Below are 26,967 nucleotides of genomic sequence, written 5' to 3'. Positions count from 1 at the left end.
GTGAAATGGTTGAATGGGGTTAATGACGATTATACAATTATTTCATTTTTTAAATAAAAAATAGAATAAAGGATCTCTAAAAATGGCTATCAAATGAAGATGGTTACCATGACTTACATGCTACACAAAGTCATGACGAGAAAACTACACAAAGTCCCATATTTCATGCCTAGAAGGTCCTATCTATGCTACGCTGGTAAGGGAAATGAATGAAATAAGCTTATTCAATTCGCATATGGTAAGCCAAACCCTTTTCTCTTATTTTTTTTTCATCGAGAATGCTTTAAGCGGTATTTCAAAAACGAAAATCATGAGATGGTGCGCCTTCAGAGGTGGAGCCAATTAGCCGCTTTCCTTGTTGCCATGTATCTGGTATCCAGGGATGGGACCTTCCGCCCAATTCTTTTATTGCCTCGGACGGGAGTCGTCATCATTGATGGTCTTTCTTGAGGAATGGTTCATCAACTACATACAATCAAATGGATTGAACCATGATATCAAACAAATTGAAAATTGAAAACCATTAAACACGACCAAAAGGAAAACTAACCAAGTGATTGAAGCTTATAAGAATAAAACTCTCCCTTAGCATTTTCTATATAAAACCATGGCCAAAGTATTCAAGTGAATTGGTTTTTTGATGAGAATAATTGATTATAATTTCATACGATTATAAAAAACTTTTTTTTTAATAAAACAAAAAAAAGTAGATTTTACATATATACCAAAGTTGTTTTATAATATGATTGTACTAAGAATGTTTTAATAGATTTTGATGTTTAAGATTAAAATTACATTGTCAAACTTTTATTTTTTAAATAATAGTTGGAGACGGGTTTGCTTCTCATTCTTTTTTTGTCAAATGTAGAAAGATATATGGATTTTATGTATTACAGTCAAATTACAATCAAGGTAATGTAATAGTCAAATGTCGTCGTATCATTATATCATCACGAAAGCCAGATTCGAACATTCAATTCTTACAATCCGTCGAACTTTAAAGGTAGAAAAAGTCAAAAAACTATAAACAATTGCAATGATGCATGAATTAAATCGTATACATATAAGTTAAACAATTTTCCCAAATCACACATAAAATTAAAATTAAAATAAAAACCGTCATTGGTGCATCCTTTGGACCAAAAATGAGACACATCATCCAAAAGTAGGAGACACAACATCCCCACTTATCTAAACAAGACAAAATAATAATCTTTGCAAACACCACCAAATTCTCCCTAAACCCCAAACTTCAAAAACCTAAAAATCCACTGTTTTTCAAACTCCACTTTCCAAGATTTTCAATTTCATTTTTTTTTCCTGTTTCCAACTTCTTTTTTTTATTTTAAATTTCACTCTCAGTTAGCAACAGTCATGGAAGCAGATTCAACACAAGAGACTTCATTAGCAGGTTCTTATTCTATGCCCATTAGAGCTCCCCTTACTATAGATTCAGATTCTGATTTTTGTTTATCCATTAACAATGATGATAATGTTTATTCAAGAACTAGTAGTTTTAATAGCAGTTGTAGTAGTATTGATATTAGTAACTATGGTGATGAACATACTAGTGTTCCTGAAGAAGAAAATGATGGTTTAAAAATTGTGTTAGAAAGTTCTAAATTGGAAGAAATTACATTAAGAAGGCCTTTTGTGAAACACCCAGATAGGATTTGTGATAAAGTTGAAATCTTTAGCCCTTTTGTGAAACACCCAGATAGGATTTGTGATAAAGTTGAAATCTTTAGGCCTTTTGTGAAATACCCGTGTGACGAAAGTAGTAGTGGTTGTAAGTTGAGTATGCCTGTTGCTCCTTTGAGTGGTGATTTTGATAGTGACGTTGATTCGGTTGATGAGTGTCTGTGGTTGGAACCCGGGAGAAATTTGGATGATGGGGTTGGGCATAAGGTTGTTATGGTTTCTAAAGTTGGGGTCTTGAATAGAGGTGAAAGTGAAAATGTAGTAGATGATGAGTTGCTGGTTGACAGTGTGTCTCTTGATGATGATATCGACGGTTTGAAATCTGTTGCTGAGTCGACGTTGGATGAGGGATGTAAAGATGAGTGTTTGAATGAGGTAATGAAGTGTTCAGAGTTGGATGGAGTGAGCTTTGATCTGGAAAGAATAGATGCTCAAGCTGTCTCAAGTTCATATGATGAGATTGAAAGCAGAACTATCAATGTAAAGCATTCAGATTTGGATGAGCTAAGCTTTGATATTTTGGAAGGAACAGATGAACAAGTTGTTTCAGATTTAAAAAATGAGATAGATATAGCAAGTTTTAATGTAAAATATTCAGAATTGGATGAGTTAAGCTTTAATATATTGAAAGGAACTGATGCACAGGCTGTTTCAGATTCAATCAATAAGATTAAAATAGAAAGTTTTAATGTAAAGCATTCAGAATCGAATGAATTGAGCTTTGATATCGTGGAAAGAACTGATGGACAGGTTCTTTCAGATTCAATCGGTGGGACTCAAATTGGAATTATCAATGAAAGTGAACAAGAGGTCGTGTTTGATTCTTATCAGGATGAATCCAAGAAAAAGCTAAGAGAAAGAAAAGAAGAAACGCAAGTGAGAATGCAACCAATAAAGGCAAAGTTCATAAGTCTAGCCCATGAAAAGCAGCTGGCCATGGAAGTCAATGGAGAAGGCAGTAATGAAAAGTCTGGCCATCGATTTACCATATTAGTTATCGGAAAGACTGGTGTTGGTAAAAGTGCAACTATAAATTCTATTTTTGGTCAAAAGAAAGCCTTGACAAATGCATTCAATCCAGGGACAAGAACCATACAAGAGATAGTTGCGAATATAGAAGGAATCCAACTAAGAGTCGTTGACACACCAGGCCTTAGTTGTTCACCTTCTGAGCAATCTTATAACACAAGAGTTCTAAGGTCTATAAAAAGATTCACCCGAACACACATCCCTGATGTCTTGCTCTATGTTGATAGGTTAAATATACATGCACAAGATGCTATTGATTCACAACTGTTGAGATTGATCACAAGTTCCCTTGGTTGTTCGGTGTGGCACAATGCTATCATTGCACTGACCCATGCCACTTCTAATCTTCCAGATGATCCATCAGGAGGATTCATGTTTCAAAGATGCCGTTTTATACAAGAACAAATTGTTAGGTTTGGAGGCAGTGATAGGCACATGGTTAATCCAGTGTGGCTCGTTGAGAACCACGCAAATCATAAACAAGACATAATCAATCTGGAAGGTTACTTGGAGGGCTTGGTGTCTTTTAATCAGACAAATGAAGATGAATCTGCTCATATTTCACCACATGAACTATTTAGCGACTCATATGATGTTACTAAAGGTAGCATGGAACGTAAAAAGGCTTATTTCAAAGAGAACAGCCTTCGTGTGAAGCTTCTTGGAAATAAGCATTGGTCTCTTGCTTGTCGCCTGTATTCCTAGACGAACATTTGGTTGGTCTCTGGATACAAAATGCCCGCACGGATGATTGTTTGATGATAATCTTTAGTCAAGGAAATACGTCTTGCAAATTCAGCTTTCGAGATAAGAACAGTAGTCTAACAGTTTACTTTTGTAGTTGATGTACTACGTTTGCATCGATAACGTAAGTTGATTCTTGAACTCTAATTATGACGAGGTTAGCCATTAATTTATATAGCCTGCTTATTATATACCAACTTTCGGGCACAATTAAGGGGTTGTAAATCATGTAGTGATGAACTAAAAAATGATATGGGGCTTTATGCCTTTATTACTAACGGAAGCTTTTTCTAAATGTTTGTTTTATATAATGGTTTGGTTTGGTAAATTTAGTTATGATCATTGTTAGCTAGTTCTTGTTGGAACTTGGAAGTCATGTGTTGAGTATCCTAGATACTTTGCCCACTGTTGTGTTCAACATATGGATCATATATGTGATGTATAAAAAATTGCCATTGGAAAGCGAATGGAAATGGGATATATAAGGGTGCACGGAATGCCATGGAGAGGGAATAGGTACCTATTTGAACACCATTCCGTGCAACAGGTACCTATAGGGAGGGGAGGGTTTTGGTGACCATGGTGCCAGTTTTGTTGCCGCTTAAAATGACCGTTGACCATTAAAAAAAAAAAGTTTGGCCCACTTAACCTCTCTTTTTCTTCTTCTTTTTTGTCTTTTATATTGCTTATTAGTTTTTTTTTCTAAACAAATATCCAAATCTATACTCCTAAATCACATATACATACATATTTACATTTAACACAGTGTAGTTTCGTACTTTAGATTGTAGTCCCAACATCGATACTAGTTTATTTATGTGTTGTGTTAGTTTAATATTGTATTAGTTATTAATTAAATAAAAAGTTTAAGTTATTATTTGAATAAAAATAAATAAAATAGAAAAGGATGAGAAGGGGCGGGAAAGGGTGGCGAGATATTCCCTGCAATTAAGGAGAGGACAGATACCTATTGAAAAATCAAAGAGGGCGGACAGAAATGGCGAGGTACTCCCCCCACCCTAAATACACCAAAGGTGATGTTTTTTGATCATATCCAGTGTGGTGGGTTTGATTCTTAAAAAAATATATATTTTTTAAAACCTCTTATTCAAACACCTTATCTAATAATTAAATACATTTCTTTTATGGGAATAATAATTAAATACATTTCTTTTATGGGAATAGTTTTGGTGTTGTTAGCAACACCTAGCTAGGTATTGATGTAGTTAGTTGACAATTACTTTGATAACCATCAAATTTTTAGTACGATTATCTCAAACAATAAATACATAAATAAGTCATTTCCTTCAACTAAAATAAATAAATAGATAATATTGACAATAATAATATTTGTTTAGACAAGGTAGTTTATCTAGATAGACCATTTCAATATCTCTACATATAGTTTCAAAAAGTTTACATATAAAAAATATATTTGACTACTAATGCGATATGTGAAACAAAATATTTTCCATGAATAAAAGGAAAAGAAATACATTCATATCTGCTTGACACATGGATTTTTAAACTTTGTTAGTAAAGATTTATTTCTCACCATAGCATTGCTTATTACAAAAATTCTATAGTAACAACATATAATTTTGGAGGTTACACCCAGAAGAGCTCTTAATATATTCGTACATGATGGTTTGATCATCCACTCCCCCGACACCACCCATCCTCCCAAACACATTGATGTGGTCCCAGACCTCACGAAACCACCCAGCCAATCTCCGGTCTCACGAGCATGCATTATCTAGGACCACTATGTTGTAATTACTTTTTTTATAGGACACGTTAGGACCATGTTTCGCTTCATTTTTGCATTACCTTTTACTATATAAGTTGTACTTGCATTTTTGAATAAGTGAAGAAATATTATAGTGCAAAAAGTCTCTTTTTACTCCCCGTATTTTCTTTAGTAATATGAGAAGTAGTTTTCACCTTGAAATATCCGGTATAATGGGTTAGACCCATCAAACGTGGTGAGTTGAAGTTTGGGGTGACAGAGATTAGTTTAAAGCCTAGATGGAGAGTCGTTGGTGGAGGGTATGGATCCAAAGGTGAAGAGGGAAGATGGTGATTTTTTGTTTTTGGTTTTTGGAGGTGTTGGAAATTTGTTGCAGTTTGGCTGTGGATAGAAGTGGTGTCAATGAACGGTTTTGAAAGCAATTCATTCAGGCTTTTGAAAGTTGGTTGAGTTCGATGCGAGGAATTGATCGAACTTATCAAGTTAAATTGCATTGGATCTTCTGGGTTGGAAGTATATTGCGTTGAGGCATGTTGAGATGCAATGAAAGCACCACATTGATAGAGCATGCCACACCATAAATAAAACTGCTAAAATATTTATTCACTTATTCTTATTCTAAAGTGCAAATACAACTTATATAATAAAAGATAATGTAAAATTGAAGGGAAAAGTGGTCTTTACTTGTCTTATAAAAAAGTAACTGTAACATAATGGTTATAGATGACGGATGCACGTGAGAAACAAACAAATAAACTAAAATGTGTTGAATTGGTCATCTTTTTTATGCGGGTGGAAAATCGATACCATCTTTAGCCTTTTTGACCGGTTCGGATCCTGATCCATTACTAAAGATTGGCTGGGTTGGTTTCGTGGGGTCTAGGATAGCATCACACACAAATGAATTTTTGGAAAGACATTTTATATATATATATATATATATTATCTCTCACATAAAATTTATGCGGGTGGAAAATCGATACCATCTTTAGCCTTTTTGACCGGGTTGGATCCTGATCCACTATTGGAGATTAGCTGGGTTGGTTTCGTAGGATCTAGGATAACATCACACACAACTGAATTTTTGAAAAGACATTTTATATATATTATCTCTCACATACAGAGATCATAAGCTAAATATAATAACTTACATCGTTATAATTAACACGAATAAAATGATGTGATACTAATGTGCCGTTTATAATATCTTATTTGACACCAGATAAGTTTATAAAAAATAAAAACTATTCTCAAAATTTAGTCTCCCTTTTATTATATCATCAATAAATTTGGAACTTAACCAAAATACACTCGTATTATATCATCAATAAATTTAGTCTCCCTTTTATTATATCATCAATAAAGTTGGAACTTAACCAAAATTTAGTCGGGCCGTTGTTGTTGTTGTTGTACACTCGTGTGATAGAATTAGAATCTAAAGATATTGGGGGCACACAGAGACTCACTCCCCTGCTACCACTTATCCAAAAACCAAGCCCTCTCCTTTCTTTGTTTGAAAAAAATGAAATGAACCAAAACATGAAAAACCTATAAACACTTTCCTTCAACACCCACAGTCCTAAATACAAATCAAACCCCAGCTACAATGGCGATGCAATCTTCTCATACAGTAAGTCTATAATCAATAATATTTTTTCGTGCTAATTTAGCTGCATGCCAAGTGTTTGATGAAATGCCCATGTGAAAGATTGCACTGCAAATTGCTTATTCGGTTTTAATTGAAGTATTTTCTAGTTATGGATTTGTCAAATTTTGATTACTTGATCGAATTTGACTTAATTGGTGAAATATCAAGATAACTTTAGAGCAAGTTAAGTTAGAGAAGACATGGGTTAGTTCCATGACTTGTTTCAAGATTATTGTTTGAAAGGTGAACTTTTTAAGCTGTCTGCATCTGTGTGTATGGATGAATCAACTTCATATATTTGTATGTATAAGTCGGTATATAATATAATTAATGAGCAGGGCGAAAGTACAAAAAGAGGTCATACATACAAATTTTATAGCTTTAATAGTTACGATTAGCAATGCATAATATTTAAAAAAAAGCCTTTTTATGTGAATATCATCTTTAACTTTCCTTTTATTAAAGTATGCATATACTTCAGATCAGAATAATGAAAAATTTTGTTTATTGTTTCATATGGTCTTTTGAAATTCCATAACTTTTGAGTGTCATAATTTTTCTTGCCCGCTTCATAGTGTTTAACTGATCTTGTTCTACAAAAACTGTTAGGTTCTATCACTGAGAAGTTGCTCATCCTTTAGAAAGTCATCTTCTTTTAACATCATTGACTTCCGAAGATGCTCGTCCATTGAGCTTTCATCTATCTTCCATTTTACATATTGCTATATTTCTCCTAGAAAAGCCTTTTGCACTCAGTCAAAGCGAAGGTCTCGTGGACCTGTAATGGCCGCCAAGAAAGAATCCAAAGGTGCATACTTGATTACAACTTTTTTAGAGCTCTGTAGTTGGTAAATATGACTACAGACATGTAAAAATCTAAATGTTTTCCTTATCATTCTGATTATTGTATTCCATTATATAGGAACAAAGCAAGGAGATGGAAAGTACAAGCATACTGTCGACCTTCCTAAAACAACTTTTGGTATGAGAGCAAATTCTGCTGTAAGGGAACCAGAAATCCAGAAATTATGGGATGAAAATCAAATTTTTAAGAAAGTTGCTGAAAAAAATAATGGGGTCAGTTTTGAAGCTTAAAATTCGTCTTTTGTGCTATAAGATTCCTTTCTTTAATCTTATCTGATATTACTTCTGCTTTTAATAGGGAAGTTTTGTTCTTCATGATGGCCCTCCTTATGCTAATGGTGATTTACACATGGGACATGCATTAAACAAGATTATAAAGGATATTATTAACCGGTATAAGGTATGGATGCAACATTCAGTTGACACTGCAATAGTTGTGATATACTATGTAAAGTACTTAATATGATTTATATGTGTATAAACTACAAATATACAATGGATATGTATCCCAACTTTATTATTTTTTGTTACTTTTGTAACAGCTTCTACAAAACTATAATGTACATTACATTCCTGGTTGGGATTGCCATGGTTTACCAATAGAGTTAAAAGGCAAGTGATAACTGCATTGCTGGTTTCATTGGTTTAATTTTTTTCTTGTACCTTCTAGCTTTAACCACGGGTACTTTCGTATTGAATTGTTTTAGTGTTGCAGTCATTGGACCAAGATGCTCGAAAGGGGTTAACACCAATAAAGTTGAGAGCCAAAGCAGCTAAATTTGCCAAAGCAACTGTAAAGTCACAAATGGCATCATTCAAGGTCAGTTAATATTTGATACTACCAACTCATACAACTGAAAAAGAGCAACACTTGGTTCTCTTTCCGAATTTGTTATTTCCCACATAAGGTCAAATGTTTTACTAATTTACTTGTGAAATCCAAATTTTGGTTACATTTTTAAATTATCACTACTTCAGGTGATGATGCTGATTGTTTTGTTATTACTACAGAGTATCATATTAAGAATTAATAGAACACTAAGTATCTTTACTGTCTGACCACAGAGATTTGGAGTATGGGCTGACTGGGATCATCCTTATCTCACTCTTGATCCAGAATATGAGGCTGCTCAGGTAACCAGTTTACAGTCATAGTCAATTTTTTAAAAATTGGTATCACCTGAAGCTTTTCTATTTGCTCGTATATTACTGTATTTATTATTATTATTATTATTATTATTATTATTATTATTATTATTATTATTATCATTATTATTATTATCCGACCCTTTGGCTTTGTAGATTGAAGTGTTTGGCCAGATGGTTTTTAAAGGGTACATATATCGTGGTAGAAAGCCAGTGCACTGGAGTCCTTCCTCCCGCACTGCTCTTGCAGAGGCTGAGTTAGAGGTATCTGGATCAACATACCTTTTTTAGGTTTAATATCAGTTCTTGTTACTTGACTAATTAAATGAAAGTTCGTACGTCTTTCATATGCTTTTGGTAGTTCTTATATTACTACTATTAAACGTGGAAAGTTTCATGCAGTATCCGGAAGGCCATGTTTCAAAGAGCATGTATGCAATTTTTAAAGTATTAAATACTCCAACAAAAAGTGGTTTACTTGATGAATTTCTTCCCAAATTGTCCCTTGCAATCTGGACCACCACTCCCTGGACTATTCCTGCCAATGCTGGTATGTGCTCATGTACTTAAGTTTATTTATCTACATATATCCACATGTTTATCTGTACCTCCTGTTGTTATTTTTCAGCTGTTGCAGTGAATTCCAAGCTCCAGTATGCAATTGTTGAATTACAGCCCCATTCACCTGAGGTTGCTTCATCTTCTGAAGACGGGAAGAGAAGGTTTGGTAGTGTTTTGAAAGCCCAACTGATACCATTTTTCATTGTTGCACTGGACCTTGTGCCAACACTGGAAGCCAAATGGGGCGTGAAGCTTGTTGTTAAAAAAACAGTTTTGGGTTCAGATCTTGAAAATTGCAGGTACGTTATGTCTGGATTAAAGCTGACAATTTCAACATTTACTTGTAAATCGATCAATTCTGGCTATGTTTTTATCTCTATCACTTCAAACTGGTAGAATAATAGGAGGAGCTTAGAAAAAGCAGGTCAAATGTGTTGAAAGTCGCCCAAAGTCTATTTCTAATGCATAAAGCCTCCCAAAGCATTTTATATAAACTATTACAGTGTTGTCAGAATGTAATATCATAAGGTTTTGTTATTATATCTGACGTTCTAAGTACTTAAAACCTTAAAATTTGAAACAAAATTGACACCTTGGTTTTAAAAAGCGTTAAGCGCACAAAAGCGATAAGGTCCATTTCCGAAGCGTAAAGTGCTAAGCGGAAAATCGGTGAGATTTTCGTACGCGAAGCGCACACTTTTATGAAAATATTATAAATTATATATAGTATTTATAACACATAAATAATACTAAAACACCATTATATATAAAATACCATCAATGCCATTATATATGTATATCAAAAACTCTTTTATGTAGCATAGGCACCTTTAAGTAGCAAAACAACAGAACAGCTAGAAACTAAAAATCACAGAAGATGGCCAGATAGGTATTCAAAAGTAGGTTGCTTAAAGGTTCTAAGGTTAAACTAAGAGCCCTAATCACTTTTATCTTCACTTTTTACAGCAGCAAGGAGATGAATACAAAAATTAGAACGCTTTTTTTTCAAAAATCTTACGCTTTTTAGCGCCTAGCGCTTATTGAAAAAGCGCTAAAAATCGCACGCTTTATGTACACTCTACGCTTAATGTACAATACAGCGTTTAAGCTAGCGCTTAGGAACGCTTAACGCTTAATCGCGCTTAAAGCGTTTATTAATTACTTACTAACCTAGTGTTGTGTACATAGATATGCACACCCAATAAGTGGGGAAGAATGTCCCGTTGTCATTGGAGGAGATTATATCACAACAGAATCAGGAACTGGGCTGGTCCACACAGCCCCAGGTCATGGGCAGGATGATTATTTAACTGGGTTAAAATATGGTCTACCTATAGTATCCCCAGTGGACGATGAAGGAAAGTTCACTCAAGAAGCTGGGATCTTTAGTGGGCTTGATGTATTAGGTGATGGAAATGCTGCTGTAATTGATCATTTGGATGAAGGTTCATCAATTATCATGGTGGAACCATACAGTAAGTCATATCCTTCATCCAGACAAGCGATATCAAATTTCTGCACTCTTTAATAACATCAAAATGATTTAATCTAATTGTCACTGTTCTCATTAGAGCACAAATATCCTTATGATTGGAGAACCAAAAAACCAACCATTTTTAGGGCAACAGCACAATGGTTTGCGTCTGTTGAAGGATTTAGAGATGCTGCTATGGATGCGATTAACCAAGTAACATGGACCCCATCACAGGTACAAGAATATATTATATATATATATATATATATATGTTTAAATATATATATCTTGGTAACTGAAAACTGATCACTTCCAGGATTCGGTTGTTTGAAGTTCATACAATGTATTATAAATTAGGATTTTTTTTTATCTGGTTCCATGTTCTTATGATACGAGAACTGAAGTATGGAGCAACTAGAAAGTCCCTTTGCATTAGCAACAATGAGAATGAAACCGGAACACCATAAACAAAACAGTATCACATAGGTATAAACACCATGAAGACTATCTAAAAGGTGGAACACAATCATCATATAGCCAATCAACTAAAGAGACAGGGATGAAACTAACAAATGAGTTTAACAAGTTGAGATAAACTGCAGAACAGTCGAATAATAGTAAACTGGAGAATCGTGAATCAAAGAGCAACTAAGTTTCTTATGTTGCATACATGAAGTTCAAAAGCAGAATTTATTAAAACTACATAAATTGTTTTTCTACCTTTTTAGGAGCAAATCATATCCCAGTCAAGCCCATTGGTTTCTATGCAATTAAATTTTTTTACCTGCTACTGCTACATCAGATTTGCAGGTCGCTCGAGGGCTAAAATACTCTTTTTTAGAATCTTACTTCCTTATATAGAGGCTAAAATACTCTTTTAGATTCTTACTTCCTTATATAGAGTTTTATAAAGATCACTAAAAAATGATGAATGGAGTTCATTATGCATTTAAGGTAATTAACTTTTTGGCATACACTCGGAATAAGTAAATGAATAACAGGATCAGCCCGCTGAGATACTAAACATTTTCTTTGGTTGGAGTTGAAAATGTAGATCCTTTTTAACTCAACAGCTGATAACAGCATATATGTTAGAAATTCGCTCATTTTGCATTTGACTCTTGGTTGTGCTTTTAGTAATATTACACCAGTTTGCTATTTCTAAAAATTTGCCTGTAATAATCAATCATTCTTTGAATAACAGGGAGGAGTTGATTTATCTTTTTGATTATTTTTTGTTCTCTTCATGTTATATGATCTATGGTTAACAGTTTAATCTGAGATAATGTCTATCGTTCAGGCAGAAAACAGAATTTCTACAATGACTTCCAGCCGTTCAGATTGGTGTATATCGCGTCAGAGGACATGGGGTGTCCCAATTCCAGTCTTTTATCATGCCAAGACAAAGGAACCTTTGTTGAATGAAGAGACTGTTGATCATATAAAATGTAAGGGCACATCACCTTAATTATTTTATGTGCTTGAACATCTTTCTCTGGCTTATTGTATGTTAGTTCACTGCCAAGTACGGACTAACTAACATGAAATGTATCTTTTGATCATTTTGTTTGGCAGCAATTATTTCCCAAAAGGGTAGCGATGCATGGTGGTACATGTCTGTAGAAGAGTTGCTTCCAGAAAGTTATCGTGATAAAGCATCTAATTATGTAAAGGGAACTGATACCATGGATGTTTGGTTCGATTCAGGTATCTTTCTGGCTAGTAGAGGTTGAGCATAGCATACTCCTTATTAACTGCTGCTAATTGTATGCAAATGATGTCATTTTCTGAGAATTTTTGGAGCTTAAATGTAAACTGCAAGTGTTCATAGATACCAGGACTCTGGTGACCATGACCAAAAAACATCATTTATTTATGTCAAAATTGTTATAGATGATAATGCAAGCTATGCCATTCACATGTTATGTCGTATATAAGAACACAGCTTCTAGGTAATCTGACTTTTTAAACATGAGCTAATTACAGGCTCTTCTTGGGCTGCTGTTTTGGAAACTAGAAATGGCCTAAGATATCCTGCAGATTTGTATGTTGAAGGTACCGATCAGCATCGGGGTTGGTTTCAAAGTTCTTTACTGACTAGTGTTGCAACAAAAGGTACGGTAACTATGAGCAGATTCTTAATCGAGCATTGAGTTGTACTACCTTAATTGTAATTTTTGATTTTTTCTGTTAGATATTGGCTTTGGTATTACTTTGCTGTTATAATTCTCACTGCAACTACCAGTCTACCATTACTCATTTCAATATATTTATTGTTATTGTTTTGATAATTATGGCAGGAAGAGCTCCGTATTATGGGGTTATAACCCATGGATTTGTTTTAGATGAGAGGGGTTTTAAGATGAGTAAATCTTTGGGCAATGTCGTTGATCCACGTACTATAATTGAAGGGGGGAAGAATCAAGAGGTGAGCGGTTGTTTTGAATATCAGTAATGATAATCCATTAAAATATTCATTAACGATTTCCAATTTGTTTTTCCAGGAAGCACCATCTTATGGTGCAGATGTGCTTCGGCTCTGGGTCTCAAGTGTAGATTATACAGGAGACGTTCTTATTGGTCCGCAAGTCCTCCGTCAAATGTCTGACATATATAGAAAGCTGAGAGGAACATTACGGTTTCTATTGGGAAATCTTCATGATTGGAGAGTATGTTGTGTTTTACAATACACTTAGTAGGTTCACAGTGATTTTTATGTATTATTATATAGGTCATGCATTCTTATATCGTTATTTTGTTTTGCAGGCTGAAAATGCTATTGCATATGAGGAACTTCCTGAGATTGATCAGCATGCTCTGTTTCAGCTTGAAAATGTTGTGAAAAATATCAAAGAAAGCTACGAGAGCTATCAGTTCTTCAAAATTTTCCAGGTAAAAGTCATCTCACTTTCGAGTTTTTCCACATCTCTCAAATGAAAGGTACCTTATATTTTCCATGATAAACATGTGTGTTCCTTTTCAGATCATTCAACGGTTTGCCATTGTTGATCTCTCAAATTTCTATTTTGATGTTGCCAAAGATCGCCTTTATGTTGGGTAAAACTTTGTTCTCTAATCTTAATTTTACTATGTTGAGATTTTTTTAGGCAGATGAGTTCTGACTTTGAAATGTTGATTATACTTCAGGGGTGCTTCAAGTTTCACAAGAATGAGTTGTCAAACAGTGCTTGCAGCTCATCTACTCTCCATAGCGAGAGTAATTGCACCAATACTACCTCATTTGGCGGAGGATGTGTGGCAAAATCTCCCATTCGAGTATAATATTGACAACAATGAGGTAGCCAAGTTTGTTTTTGAGTCAAAATGGCCCACAGTAAATGAAAGATGGTTTGCCTTCCCTGAAGAAGAAATTGATTTATGGGGGAAAATACTTGAGGTAATTGTGAAGTGTGATTATTTTATTATTTGTGTTTAAACAATTTTGTAGCACTGCCTCCTAATTTGTATGATTATGGTAGCTGAGAACTGAGGTAAACAAAGCATTGGAGACTGCTCGAACTGGCAAACTAATTGGTTCTAGCCTGGAGGCAAAGGTGTACCTCCATAGTTCTGATGATAACCTTGCTGTGAGATTAAAGAAGATGTGTGAAGCTAAAGTTGATGCAGACTCACTGCACCGCATATTCATAACATCTCAGGTATTCTCACTGCACCGAATCTAAACGAGTCTAAACAGGTTATGCTGAAACTTATTATATTTGGTAACTGGTGAAGCAGGGCGGGTAGGGATGGCCCGCGATCACTTTTTTCCATTTTCAAATTTATTACTGGTAGCTAAAACCTTTGATTATTAGAATACAACCTAAACTCCTAATCTTATGTTTGACTACCAGTCTACCATTTGAAGTGTTAAATTTGGCTACTGCATTTACTGCAGGTTGAGATTCTTTCTGCCTTGGAGGACGCACCAAGCAAAGATATACCATACTCTGGGGAATATTTAATTCAAGGAGACAAGAAAATATGGGTTGGTGTATCACGTGCCGAAGGTTCAAAGTGTGAAAGATGCTGGAACTTCTCAACTCAAGTTGGCTCTTTTCTTGATCATCCGACACTTTGTAAACGTTGCTATGATGTTGTTGCTGGGCAGCCACTTCCTGCTCTTGCAGCTGTGAGTTGAAATGTAGGTAATCTCTTGACAATAATAGTTTTGTATTCAGTGTTCTACAATCCTTCTAGAGGTAAAAATGTGGACAGCTAGGGTAAAGGATCACAAAGGGTGTATTTTTGTATGGGCCAAGTAGACCCAAAACACATTTTATTCAAAGTTATAGAATAGATTAGTGTGAAAAATGATTTACGAAGGTTATATAGTTTCAGTAGGTAATTCTGATTAAGATGATTTTGGATGTTTTATTTGTAAGACCCATCCACCAAAGTGATATTGTTAGCTTTGGTCACAAGCTTCAACTCTTGTTCATGGTTGATCTAAAAAGAGTAAATTACACTTTTCGTCCCTGAAGTTGGCACGTTTTTCACCTTTTGTCTCTAAAGTGAAAAAATTATAATGTTGACCTTAAAGTTGGCAGATTTTTTTAATCATCGTCCCTCGCCAAACGTCGATAAGTTTCAGCCGTTAAGTCGGACACGTGCAACACACGTGAGGGACAGCCGTTAAGTCGGACACGTGCAACACACGTGAGGGACTGAAACTGAAAAAATGACAAGTTCAGGAACGAAAACTGAAAATTACTTTTCTGTTTTCATCATCTTCATCTTCTCCGGCTGACTGTCGTCTAGAAATTTCGCCGGAAAACTTAAAATGTGGATATCTCACTCGTTTCTTCGAATTAGACCACGAAACCACCACCAAACTTCTCAAAATTAACTTCCGCACGAATCATAACCAAAAGATTTCAGATTCAACACTTGCCGGAAAACTCAAAATACCCATAACAATGATTTTGAGCAATATTTGTGTACGATTTAGCTTGTTCCAAGAATGCAATATTTCTGTTTTTGCAAATAAGTCTATGTTGGATTAGGTGTACGTGCTCCTCACTAAGACACCAATGGTGTGCCTCATTCATTATTCCATATTCATCTAGTATTATGTTAAGTTTTATAGCGATTCATTACCTTTCATTTTTGGCGATTTAGTTAGATGTTAGTTTCATCTTAAGAATTTCGATATAGTTTATAGGTCAATCGTTAAGGTTATTAAGTTGTTACAATAGTTAAATTAGTAGATTGAGGTACAAAGAATTCGGGTGTGACAACCGATTCATTGGATCTCGTTTTGGTTATAAGTTATTCGCACTTAAAGTTGCCAGTTCGTATAAGTTCCATGCTAGTTTGTTGATTTTTTTGGTCAACTGGGTCTTGGTTAAAATTTCATTTACGATGCTTTTCATTTACATTTCATGAAATATTGGCATTTTAAGATTTTTTTTGTTAGAATTCGTGCGGAAATTAATTTTGAGAAGTTTGGTGGTGGTTCCGTGGTCTAATTCGAAGAAACGAGTGAAATATCGGCATTTTAAGTTTTCCGGCGTATTTTCCGACAAAAGTCAGCCGGAGAAGATGAAGATGATGACAACAGAAAAGTAAATTTCAGTTTTCGTCCATGAACTTGTCATTTTTTGCAGTTTCAGTCCCTCACGTGTTTTGCACGTGTCCGACTTAACGGCTGAAACTTAACGACGTTTGACAAGGGACGATGATTGAAAAAATTTGCCAACTTTAAGGTCAAAATTGTAATTTTTTCACTTAAGGGACAAAAAGTAAAAAACGTATCGACTTCAGGGACAAAAAGTGTAATTTACTCATCTAAAAATAACTTGGGGGGACTTTTCTTTCCAGCTACTTTATCTATCCATTTGACTTGTTATGATAAACATTACTTAAATAGACCTCTTAGTTAACAGATTGGTCAATATTGCCACCTCTTAACCTCTCTAACTCGATAATCTAAATTTTGTTTTAGTGTAATGATGGTGAAGTAGAAAATCAAATCAAAGCAGAAAATACTATGATTGCACGTGCTTCTGGCCGCATTTTTCTGTCCAAACAACGGATTGCATTTTCATGGTAAGGAAATACATTTGATCTCATTAGAGTTGAGCGAGCTCTATCAGTTAAAATTACATAGTTCAATTTTTTTTTTTTAACATTTACATAGTTCAACTAAATCATGAAACACAATCTGGGATGCAGAGTCTTTAATGTTTCTGCAATAGAATTCTTATTGTATTTTCATTATTGATGTCTTTTTACAACTTATACCTCTCTTCTTTATAATGTGTTACATTATACGTCTTCAATATACACGGTTCATGGTACTTTTTGATTGTAAAAGTCCCACATGGTTCCTTGTTTGAGTTCCTTGCCATGATAGGATTTTGAAAGGAAAAAAAAAAGATAATATTAAATGCCCACTAAGATTGTAAGTACTAGTGCAAGTTGTTTCTGGTACTCCATTCTCTTTGGTGTTGGGATTGGCATGAAAACCACTTTTAACTAATGTTGTATCATGGAGCTTGTTACAACATTGATAGTTTGCTCTCAAAAAATCTCAGTGCTGCTTTGTGTTGCGAAGTTTGGCATAGTTGTATGCATTTTAGCTTGATTTTTATTAGTGATAAGGCATGAAGCACACACTAGGAGTGCTACTGTGGCATCAATGTCTGAATAATCACCTTTAAATTACTTTTTTTCCCCTTAAATTTAACACGTTTTTCACTTTCAATCCCTGAAGTTAAAAAAATATCAATTTGCATCCCTAAAGTTGGCTAATTTTTTCAATTAAGGTCCTAGCGCTAAATTTTTCTGTTAACTCACCCCACGTGATCAACACGTGATAAGCGACATTTACTTTTTGACAGGAACGAAAAGTACAAAAACGTGACAAATTGGAGGACGAAAATTGAAATTTATTCTTTTAATGCTTTTGTAAATTAAAATATATATCAAGTAATGGGGCAAAAATCGGATCTTTGTTGGTTTGGGTTTGTGCGGAGTTTAATTTAGGTATATTGGTACCGGTTTGGAGTTTTAATTCGAATAAACGGACAAGAAATTGTGAATTTTTTTTGTCCCACCGAATTGTTGAGTTTTCCGGTGAAGCTTTTTGAACAAAAAAAATAGGCAAGAGTTTGTTTGGAATTCAATTCTGAACATTTTGGTATTGGTTTCGTGTTCCGATTCGAAGCAACGAGAGAGAAATCGTGATTTTCAGTTTTTTGGCAACTTTTCCTGCTGTCGCGAATAGGTGGTGGCATTATTGTGCTTCAGGTGGTGTGAATAGGGTTGTTACGTGGTGGCCAACGATGGTTGTGGCTAGAGTTAAATGAATATTTCTTATTTTGAGTTACAATTTGACATTTGCCCGTCGAAAAATTTTGTTGTTGCCAGATATGTGTCGGAAATTAGCCGGAGAAGATGACCAATAAAAGTGCCTGTTGGATTTAGATGAGATGAAGATGATGATAACAGACAAAGTAAATTGGAATTTTCGTCCCTAAACATGGCACGTTTTGCGTTTTCAGTCGCTCAAGTGTAAAGTGAAAAAAACATTAATACCCTCACGTGTTTAGCACGTTAACGGCCAAAAATCAACGCCGTCTATGAGAAGGACCACGATTGCAAATCTTTGCCAACTTTAGGAATACAAATTGATATTTTTTAACTTTAAGAATTGAAAGTAAAAAACGTGCTAACTTTAGGGACGGAAAATGTAATTTACTCTTGTATCAGTTTTTTCTCCACCCAAGATTTATAAATCTCAGATATCCACTTCAAATGTTGCTTGCTAATTAAATTCTTGAAATGCATGTCATTCTTTTAAGAGGAACATGAATCTTCATCCGATTGATCTTTAAATGGATAAAAATATTCATAATTGAACGGACCAAGTCACCAAACCAGGAATTAACACCAATGTCATATGAGCAACAAAGGTACATAAAATCACATGGGGATAGAGGGGTGCAAATTTTGATCTTCTCAGATCTCATGATTATATTTGCCTCTTTTTAAAACAATACATGATGGATTGATGTTATTCCAATACCGACTCCAATACTCCATGACACATAGAGGTGTATAAAAAACTGGGTTGGAACCCAAACTCAAAACTGGTCAACAACCGGGTTTGGTCCAACCTGGCTGTTACTAACCGGTTTGGGTTTTCGTTTTTTTTTTTTATTGGGTTGAAACCGGGTTGAGATTGGGTTGGGTTCGGTTTTTGATCAAACAAAACCCGGTCAAAGTTTGACCCAAAGCAGTTTTAAACCGGGTCGGGTTGGGTCAAACCCTATTTTGATTCCGTTGACCAAAAAACCGGGTCAGGTTCAGATCGGGTTGAGTAAAAACCGGTTTTTGTACACCACTATTAACATGCACTTGCCATAATTATGATAATTTTACTTGATAGTATTTTCCTAAAAATAATAGCAGGTGTGTTGGATGACTGGATCATATAAGAAGCATTATAGGCAAGTCGTATTTTATTAAATTTTTTAGTGTGTATTGTTCGATGTAATTATAGATCTTTTTAAATATACACAACCAACAAAGTCTAGCATTGGGCATACTACACTGCTTATTGTCGCTCATTGTCTTAAAATCAAGTAAAAAAGAAGGGTAATGGGAGACCCTGACCCGGTACCACAGTTGTCTTAAAATCAAGTATGTTAAGCGTACATGATCTGGGAGGTAATCCACCAAAGCTACAAGGAGCTTCAACTTCAAGAAATTACTGTTGCAGATGCAATAGAATTGCATCCTCTACACTTTGTGAGGTCTCAAGGGATGCAAACAGTCTGAACTGGCACCAGCAAGATTCTTTTGGCCTTTAAAACCAAGAAACTACGTTCCAAAGGGTATTTGCAGCACCAAAAAGGACCATAAAATAGTAAAAACTGAAAGGACTGGTCTTTTTTTTTTTTTTTCTCTAAAATGTCACAAGCGAGCAAATGAACTCATTGGCACAAAACTCGACTTTCTACTGAAGCTAAATTAAATAATTAATTATTGTCAGCTTTTATAGCAAAAGGAGGTGCTAACACTAAAAAAATAAACAAGTCAACCAACTCAACTTAATTTACAGGCATTGAAATGATACACAAGAGTGAAGGGCTGTCTTGGAAATAACCAGCTTGACATTTTTGCGGTGCCTTGTATAATGTTACATGATGGATTGTGTTGACCATGTGTGGGTCTCAAATGCATTTCTTCTATGCTAACCAGGGTAACCTTTTATCCAAAAAAAATGCATTGCTTCCAAAAGGAGTCAGTGAATCTGGACGCTGGAATCATTTAAAGGTTGTTGGATAAAGTCAGGTCCATCTTCATCCAGAGACTGAAGCTGTAAATCCTGAAATTTGAGTTAACGAAATTTAGTCACCCTGCCGAATGGTGGCAATTGGAACTCTCTCTCTAATGGAACATAAGGGTAAAATTATCAGTTTAAAAAAGAACAGGTCAAAACGACTGAAAGCTCGCCAAGGGTGCATGTTTACACGTGAAACCTCCTAAATTTATTTAAATTGTTTTTATTAACTTAGTATAGTTATTGCAATCATGTTTAACACACTTCATTTTTTCTAGAATTTTTATGTGGTCAAAAAGTGTTTCTGCCAACCCAACCCAAACTATCTCCGCCCATGGAAGCAGTTATTATGGTCCATGGGTGTGACCCCAAATAACTGGCAGCACCTAATGGGATTCAAACATATGACTTGATGCCTATGAGCCTACATAAAACAAAAGCTTCTGTTTTCTTCTTTAAAAAACGGATAGTCTCGTAATTTACAAAAGTAGCATGTAAAAATGTAAAAAACAGGGTAGCCTAAAGGCTCTATTAAGTATTAACTATTAAGTTGGAACAATTGCAAGAACCGAGAATTTTAACTTTAATAAGTAAATCGTCACACATGACACATCTTGTTGTGAGGGTTGTAAATATTGCAACCGACAGTCACTAAACATAGTATAGTCAAGCTTTGACCGATCCTTTGCAGCAAAAAACAGCAACACACACACACACACACAGAGAGGGAGAGAGAGAGAGAGAGAGAGAGAGAGAGAGTGGGGAGTGGGGGGGGAGGGAGAGAGGGTGAGAGAGAGAGGGAGAGAGAAAGGGAGAGAGAGAGAGAGAGAGAGAGAGAGAGAGGGAGAGAGAGAGATAGGGAGGAGAGAGAGAGAAAGAGACTTGGAGTATGTTTTGAAGGTAACGATACCTGCGACTGTAACAGCTGATTTGGCTGCTGCTGATCTTGAGACGTTGAGTAGGCTTGAGGTTGGGACATACGATAATATGGCTCTTTTAGATCAAATCTACAGCTTGATGTTTGTAGTATTCCTCCTTGCTCAGCACCAGGCCCCCACATTTTAGCTACACAACACAACTTGCAAATTATCATATGGGATTAATTAAAGTTATATGATAATTGTGACTTCAAATTGTAAATGCCACATTCTAGTGCTTGAATAGAGTAATTGTCATAAATTCTAAATAATAAATATTTGGCGGTAGTAGTAAGTTCATGTCAAATGCAGACGGCAAAAGAAACATAAAAAACACTTGTTAACCAACCTGACATGGTTAAGTTAATCGTATAACTCTGAGCACTGTGTGCAATCATGTGAAGTTGACCAGTAATTTCTTGCCCAGGATTGACATATATGGGTTGAGACAAAACACAACGTAGTTGGTACCAATGTGTTGTGGGTGCACCAGGAGCTGTTGTCAGCCACCTTTGTACAGTGCTGTATGTCAAAGAAAATTAATAGAGTTATTTAGTAGAGAACGATTAAAATTATGCGAGATGTAGAAGCCAAGATAACAAGTTATAAGCATGAAATTATAACCTGCCATTAAAAAGAACATCAAACCAACATGCCAAACCATGTATTCTTGTGCCCACAGAAGCTGTGAATTTTAACGGAATGTCAATGTCATACAAATCTTCTTCCTGAACATAAGATTACACAGGTTCACTCGGTGAGAAACTTGAAACGGGCAAAAAAATGGTTGTGGTTAAAACAAAACACTCAAATTCAAAATGTGTGACTAGTATAAGTTTGTGTTTTATTATGTGCAAGAGGTTGGGGTTATAATAGCACAATATCTTTGAACGCTGAAGGTCACAAAAAGACCAAGTTCAGCTATGGAAAACACATTCTAGACCGAATCTTGAAGACGGTCAGCACATCAAACTGTAACATTATCTACTTAATAACAATTAAATATCGGAATACCTTGACTGTAGTAAAATTAATCACATGGGAAACTGCAGGAGCAACCAATACCCTTGGATCAAAAGCATCAACCACAGGCTGCAAACAGTAACAAACACAATATTACTTTAAATGAGAGAAACAGAAGTGTCTAGAATGACAATTAATATTGACCTGCAAAACACATTTTGACTTCCTATAAATCTACCCATAAATACTAATGAATACAATAGGAAATACTATATTTTATTATAATAACTATTGGAGTCTGTAGATCTAACAATTTAAGCAGTTAAAAGCATCTGAATACACTGTCGGTGTCATTTGACCCACTGGAACTAATTTCCTTGTAGATAATTTCTGTTTAATCTGTTAGCCATTTTTAATAAATTACAATTCATACGAACCCGTATTCATATGTATGGGTTCTAATTACCACCACTAAAATTAAAGATCAACAAACCAGCTCAAGTGGGCATTGCCCCAACTTCTCCATGCCAATGGCTAATGCCATTCTAAGTTTCAGTTCCAAAGTAGAGGTGTGCTTCCTAGCTGCTTTGCCACTTTTCATACCGTTAAAACATTGCAAGACTTGCATTCATGAAGTCAAATAGCATTAATACACCAACACATTGTAAGCCTCATCAGATTTAGGGCATAGATAAATCTCAGCAATTAATATAATATGATGAGTGAAAAATATACACCGTATCACCATCGTTTATGCCATTTTTGAAAGTGTGTAGTCTAATTGAATATATATCACGAACTCAATTATACTAGCAACACATTCCTTATTGAATCAAATGGCACACTAGTGACACTACATCCCTGTTCGTTCTTGATCTAATCAGTGATACACATACTTTTTAAAGAACCATAAATTTCAAAAGAAAAAAAACTGAATATGAACAAAATAACTTTCTAACAGACATCAATTTCCCAAAAGGAAAAGAAGAAAAAAAAGGAGTTACCGCAGAACAACTTCTAGAAAAACATAACAAGCTTCTAGAAAAACTCTTGGGGACATCAATCCCATATGTGTTGCCCTATTTTCTATTGCATGGAAAGGAGAACAAACCTGTGAAAAATATCCTTGGAATGCAGTTCCATGTAAAGCGGTCAAATCAACCCCATAATAGTTCTGCTGCTGCCAAAATAGAGCCTGCATAACAAGAAGCAACAATTAACTATGTATATTCCAGCAATACAGCAATGAATACCGAAACCCTTTTATACACATAATATCAAGGTACTGCTGATCTATAAAGATCAGAGAAAACATCGTCACAATAAACAATTCAGACAACAACGATTAAGCTTTTCATACCTTGGTTGCAATTTCAGCGTAGAGATATTCATCGCTGAATGGCGCCATGTGAATTCTGCAAATATGAAATAACCCAATAAAAAAGATGTGATAAAAAGCATCAAGTATGTGTTTCGATCCAATACACTTTAAAAGGCATAGCTGCATACTCTTTAAAAGGCATATATAGAAGAGTCAGGTTTATATCACAAGGTTGTATCTCAACCTTCTTGCTTAAGCAGACTATTTGGTAATAATGAAATAATAACGCAATTATTAAGTTATATCACCTTCCAACAGTTGGGAACATTTTCCCATTAGGAACAAGAAACCGGTCTCTTGCAATAACATAGGACTCGAGCATTCTTTCATTCACTAACAAGGTGCCTGTCAAAAGAAAAAAGAAGATAACTGGGAAACATCTAAAAACAACCAATTGACAATACAGCATTACAATTCTACAAAAAAAAATGCCATAAAGAATTTACCCATAGGCTCCGATATCAATATGTCGGCTTTCTCGGGCAACTCTACATCCTCAACTTTGCCCTTGATAACCTACATAATTACAACGTGCCCCCAAGAATAAGACATCTGACATTACAAGTAACTTAATTGTAGTAAGAGTACTGACCGTAATTCGGTGTCCCAATAAAGGGTTCCCGGCAATAAGCTTCTGAGCATAGTCGGCCATTTCAGATGCTTCCACGGCATAAACATGCTTTGCACCAGCCTAACAAGTGAAAAGTGTGGTTAGTCATTACATGACATCACAAATATGATGCTAGTAGTGGAGTATGTGAATCTGTAAGGCGGTACTTGGAATTGCACTTAGAAACCAACTATCTTTATTATCATGACTTGAAGTTGTAATGATCAGTTTTATTCAAATTCGGATTAAAACCACAACAAAACTGCTGATTATCAACGAGTGAAATAAAAATATAAAATTACCTATATACTCTTCTTACAGCCTAATTGGTAGAAGTTTTGCTGTGAATTCACAGCACAGAATATCCATTTTGACCAAACACCTTTTTTGGTCATTTTATGTTTTAATTCTTGTATAGTTCAAAAAATTCCCGAATACTAAAACATCTGATTTTTACAATTTCAAAATACATAAGCAGTGAAGCACATCCAAATACTGTCTCCAGTAGATCGTCTTACTATAACCGATTACCTGAGCAGCAAATAATGATAGTATGCCACTTCCAGCACCAACATCAACCACTACCTTCCCGGCAAAATCTACTTGGTTCTCAATAACCGCAGCATAGTAGGATCCTAAAAAAGAAGCATTTATCATGCATTTTAGCTAAGATCCCAAAAGTTTCATGAGCCACATGCTTAATAAGGAATTGGTAATTTAACATATATTATAAGCACAATGTGGCACGCCTCAAAAAGAAAACAAGGTGGTGTATTGACCTGTTCTCACATAATCCTGCATCATATTTTGCTGATGAAGCAGTTGCCCATAGTAATGGAAATACATTTTAGCAGAAGATGGTTCTATCTTATCATCAAACTTGCTTTTAGAAGAAACTGTTCCATTTGGTAAAGTTGATCCTACAAAAAGAAGCAATATAAATTCACAAGATAAGATTAAATAACAAGAGTTTCAAGATACGGTATGATGCTTACAAACCTTGAATAACTATTTTCTTTTTCCATTGCTCAAATGCGACATGGAAAGATCTACTTTCCTCCTCTTCCTTAAACTGAATTGTGATTCCCTTTGAATAATGTTTCTGATTCAACGTAAGTATATTAATAGTCATGTTCTAGTGTATGCATTTGGCAAAGTAAATCATTTTGACCTATCATTTAAACAAATAAACTAAAAAATAAGTAAATACATAAGTTATACAAATACCTCTTTGACGATTTCAGAACCTTCGGATACACAAAGTGATTGTAATTCACCTAAGCTGAGAAGCTGAAACACCAAAAACAGTAATGAGTGTAAAAAACACAAGACAGACCAAAAAAAAACTTTAATCCATTTCACTCAACTTATCATCCATAACTTAGGGACCCACAACACAAAACATGAAATCTAATCAACTCAAGGAAAAAAGTAGTCAAATTTACAACTCAAGTAGCACATACTTTTGCAAGGTGGATTCTGACATAAAAAGCACTCAGTATAACAATGTCAGAATAGCAATGTTGAAATGCATTCAACCATCATAATTACAAAACTAAATCAATGATTCACATCAAACCCTAATCCAACATTAAGTACTAAAAAAACACATATGATCAATGCCTTAATTCCTCGATACATTGTAGCTTAAACAAACATCAAGAAAAACACCTAGATTGACAAGAATTCAAATAAACAACTAAAGTTTCAAACTTTATCATAAATTTCAAATCTTTATCAAATATTGACAACATATATACACATCTAATACATTCCTCTAGGTTTCTATGGGGGACACGCAGCATAAAAATAGAGGTCAGGGGTTCGTATCGCAACCCGAATGTTACTATAAGCATAATGTTATGCGATTCACAATTTATCATGTTGTTCACTGAGGGACAGCTAATTGGTCAGTTATCCATTAATACATACATATACTATACTACAATTATATATATATATGTATGTGTGTGTATACACCTTAGTGGTTCGAAGGTCAAAGTGGAGAGCTTGTTGGCCTTCAGACTCAAACAAAAACTGGAGCTCCGGGAAGCCAGAACCCGACCCGAAAACAGCGGAAAGAGGACCAGAAACAAGCTTGGTGGGGTTAGAAGCGAGTAAAGTGATTGATTCAACAGTGAAATCTTGATGGGTGGTCTTTTTCAGATTTTCCGTATCCATTTTTGAATCTCACTCTGTATCCCTATCTCTATCTATATCTATCTGTATTTCAAGATTGTGTGTGCATATATATATATGTTAGATATATGTGTATATATATATGTGTGTGTGTGAGAGAGGGGGGGGGGGGGGGGGGGGGGTAGTGAAAAAGAAGCTAGGGTTTATGGGGTTAATGAGAGAGGGAGATTTTTAAAGAGAGAGAGGCCGCAACCGCAATGCAATCACTACGCTTTTCTTTTTCTTTTTTCTCTTTGTTCTTTGCTTGTTAAGTTGCTTGCTTTGTTTCTTGGCTTTGGCTCACTCTTGATCTTTTTCTATTTATTTTATTTTTATTTTAGAAAATGGTAACACACCTAAAAGGAAAAAAAACATAAAATTAGTTTATATATAATTTGAAAAATATTGATATGCCTGAATAATAAGCCTAAAAATATGTAAAAAATCTGATCTTGAAGATTAAAAAAAAATGAGTAAAGTACATATGTCATCATCAACTGAATGTGTTAAACATATTTTTAGATATATATATCATTACTCTTATTATATAACTAACTTCATATTTTTTTATAGACTAAGGAATTAACATGTAAAAGATTATATACCTAAGTTTCAAGTACATAACATCACATTATTCTCATTCGTTATATGATTTAAAGATTTAGATGGCGAATGGTCTATTAAAGTTTTTATTATACATTTTTTATAT

At 34.8% G+C, this 26,967-nt stretch overlaps 2 protein-coding genes across 3 annotated transcripts; one reads left to right on the top strand and one right to left on the bottom strand.

Moving 5' to 3' along the window:
- The first annotated feature begins 6,633 nt into the window (after positions 1-6,633).
- LOC122599203 (isoleucine--tRNA ligase, chloroplastic/mitochondrial) lies at positions 6,634-17,203 on the top strand. Of its 2 annotated transcripts, XM_043771668.1 has the most exons (23): positions 6,634-6,854; positions 7,482-7,680; positions 7,795-7,949; positions 8,035-8,136; positions 8,279-8,348; positions 8,444-8,556; positions 8,802-8,870; positions 9,039-9,146; positions 9,285-9,432; positions 9,511-9,742; positions 10,632-10,918; positions 11,015-11,151; positions 12,218-12,365; positions 12,493-12,624; positions 12,904-13,032; positions 13,218-13,345; positions 13,422-13,586; positions 13,684-13,809; positions 13,901-13,974; positions 14,065-14,314; positions 14,397-14,576; positions 14,816-15,061; positions 16,865-17,203. In XM_043771668.1, the coding sequence occupies exons 1-22, from the start codon at positions 6,831-6,833 to the stop codon at positions 15,056-15,058; spliced, it is 3,219 nt and encodes a 1,072-aa protein (XP_043627603.1). In that variant the 5' UTR covers positions 6,634-6,830; the 3' UTR covers positions 15,059-15,061; positions 16,865-17,203. The 2 variants fall into 2 exon arrangements, with proteins under 2 accessions (XP_043627603.1, XP_043627602.1); XM_043771667.1 differs by lacking the exon at positions 16,865-17,203 and having other exon boundaries at positions 6,637-6,854; positions 14,816-15,242.
- A 2,659-nt stretch (positions 17,204-19,862) lies between these two features.
- On the bottom strand, positions 19,863-26,338 carry LOC122600526 (probable histone-arginine methyltransferase 1.3). Its single transcript, XM_043773255.1, has 15 exons — positions 26,061-26,338; positions 25,308-25,370; positions 25,080-25,182; positions 24,860-25,000; positions 24,612-24,715; positions 24,063-24,161; positions 23,917-23,986; positions 23,719-23,815; positions 23,450-23,504; positions 23,201-23,284; positions 22,141-22,218; positions 21,751-21,854; positions 21,476-21,648; positions 21,120-21,274; positions 19,863-20,254 (listed from the first exon to the last, which is right to left on the bottom strand). Exons 1-15 carry the CDS (start codon positions 26,259-26,261, stop codon positions 20,171-20,173), a joined length of 1,611 nt encoding a protein of 536 aa, XP_043629190.1. The 5' UTR covers positions 26,262-26,338; the 3' UTR covers positions 19,863-20,170.
- Positions 26,339-26,967: the final 629 nt, after the last annotated feature.

This window comes from Erigeron canadensis, chromosome 5 (genome assembly GCF_010389155.1).
Source record: "Erigeron canadensis isolate Cc75 chromosome 5, C_canadensis_v1, whole genome shotgun sequence".
Classification (NCBI taxonomy): domain Eukaryota; kingdom Viridiplantae; phylum Streptophyta; class Magnoliopsida; order Asterales; family Asteraceae; genus Erigeron; species Erigeron canadensis.
Note: the sequence above shows the minus strand (reverse complement) of the source record. Positions and strands in the feature narration are given on the sequence as shown.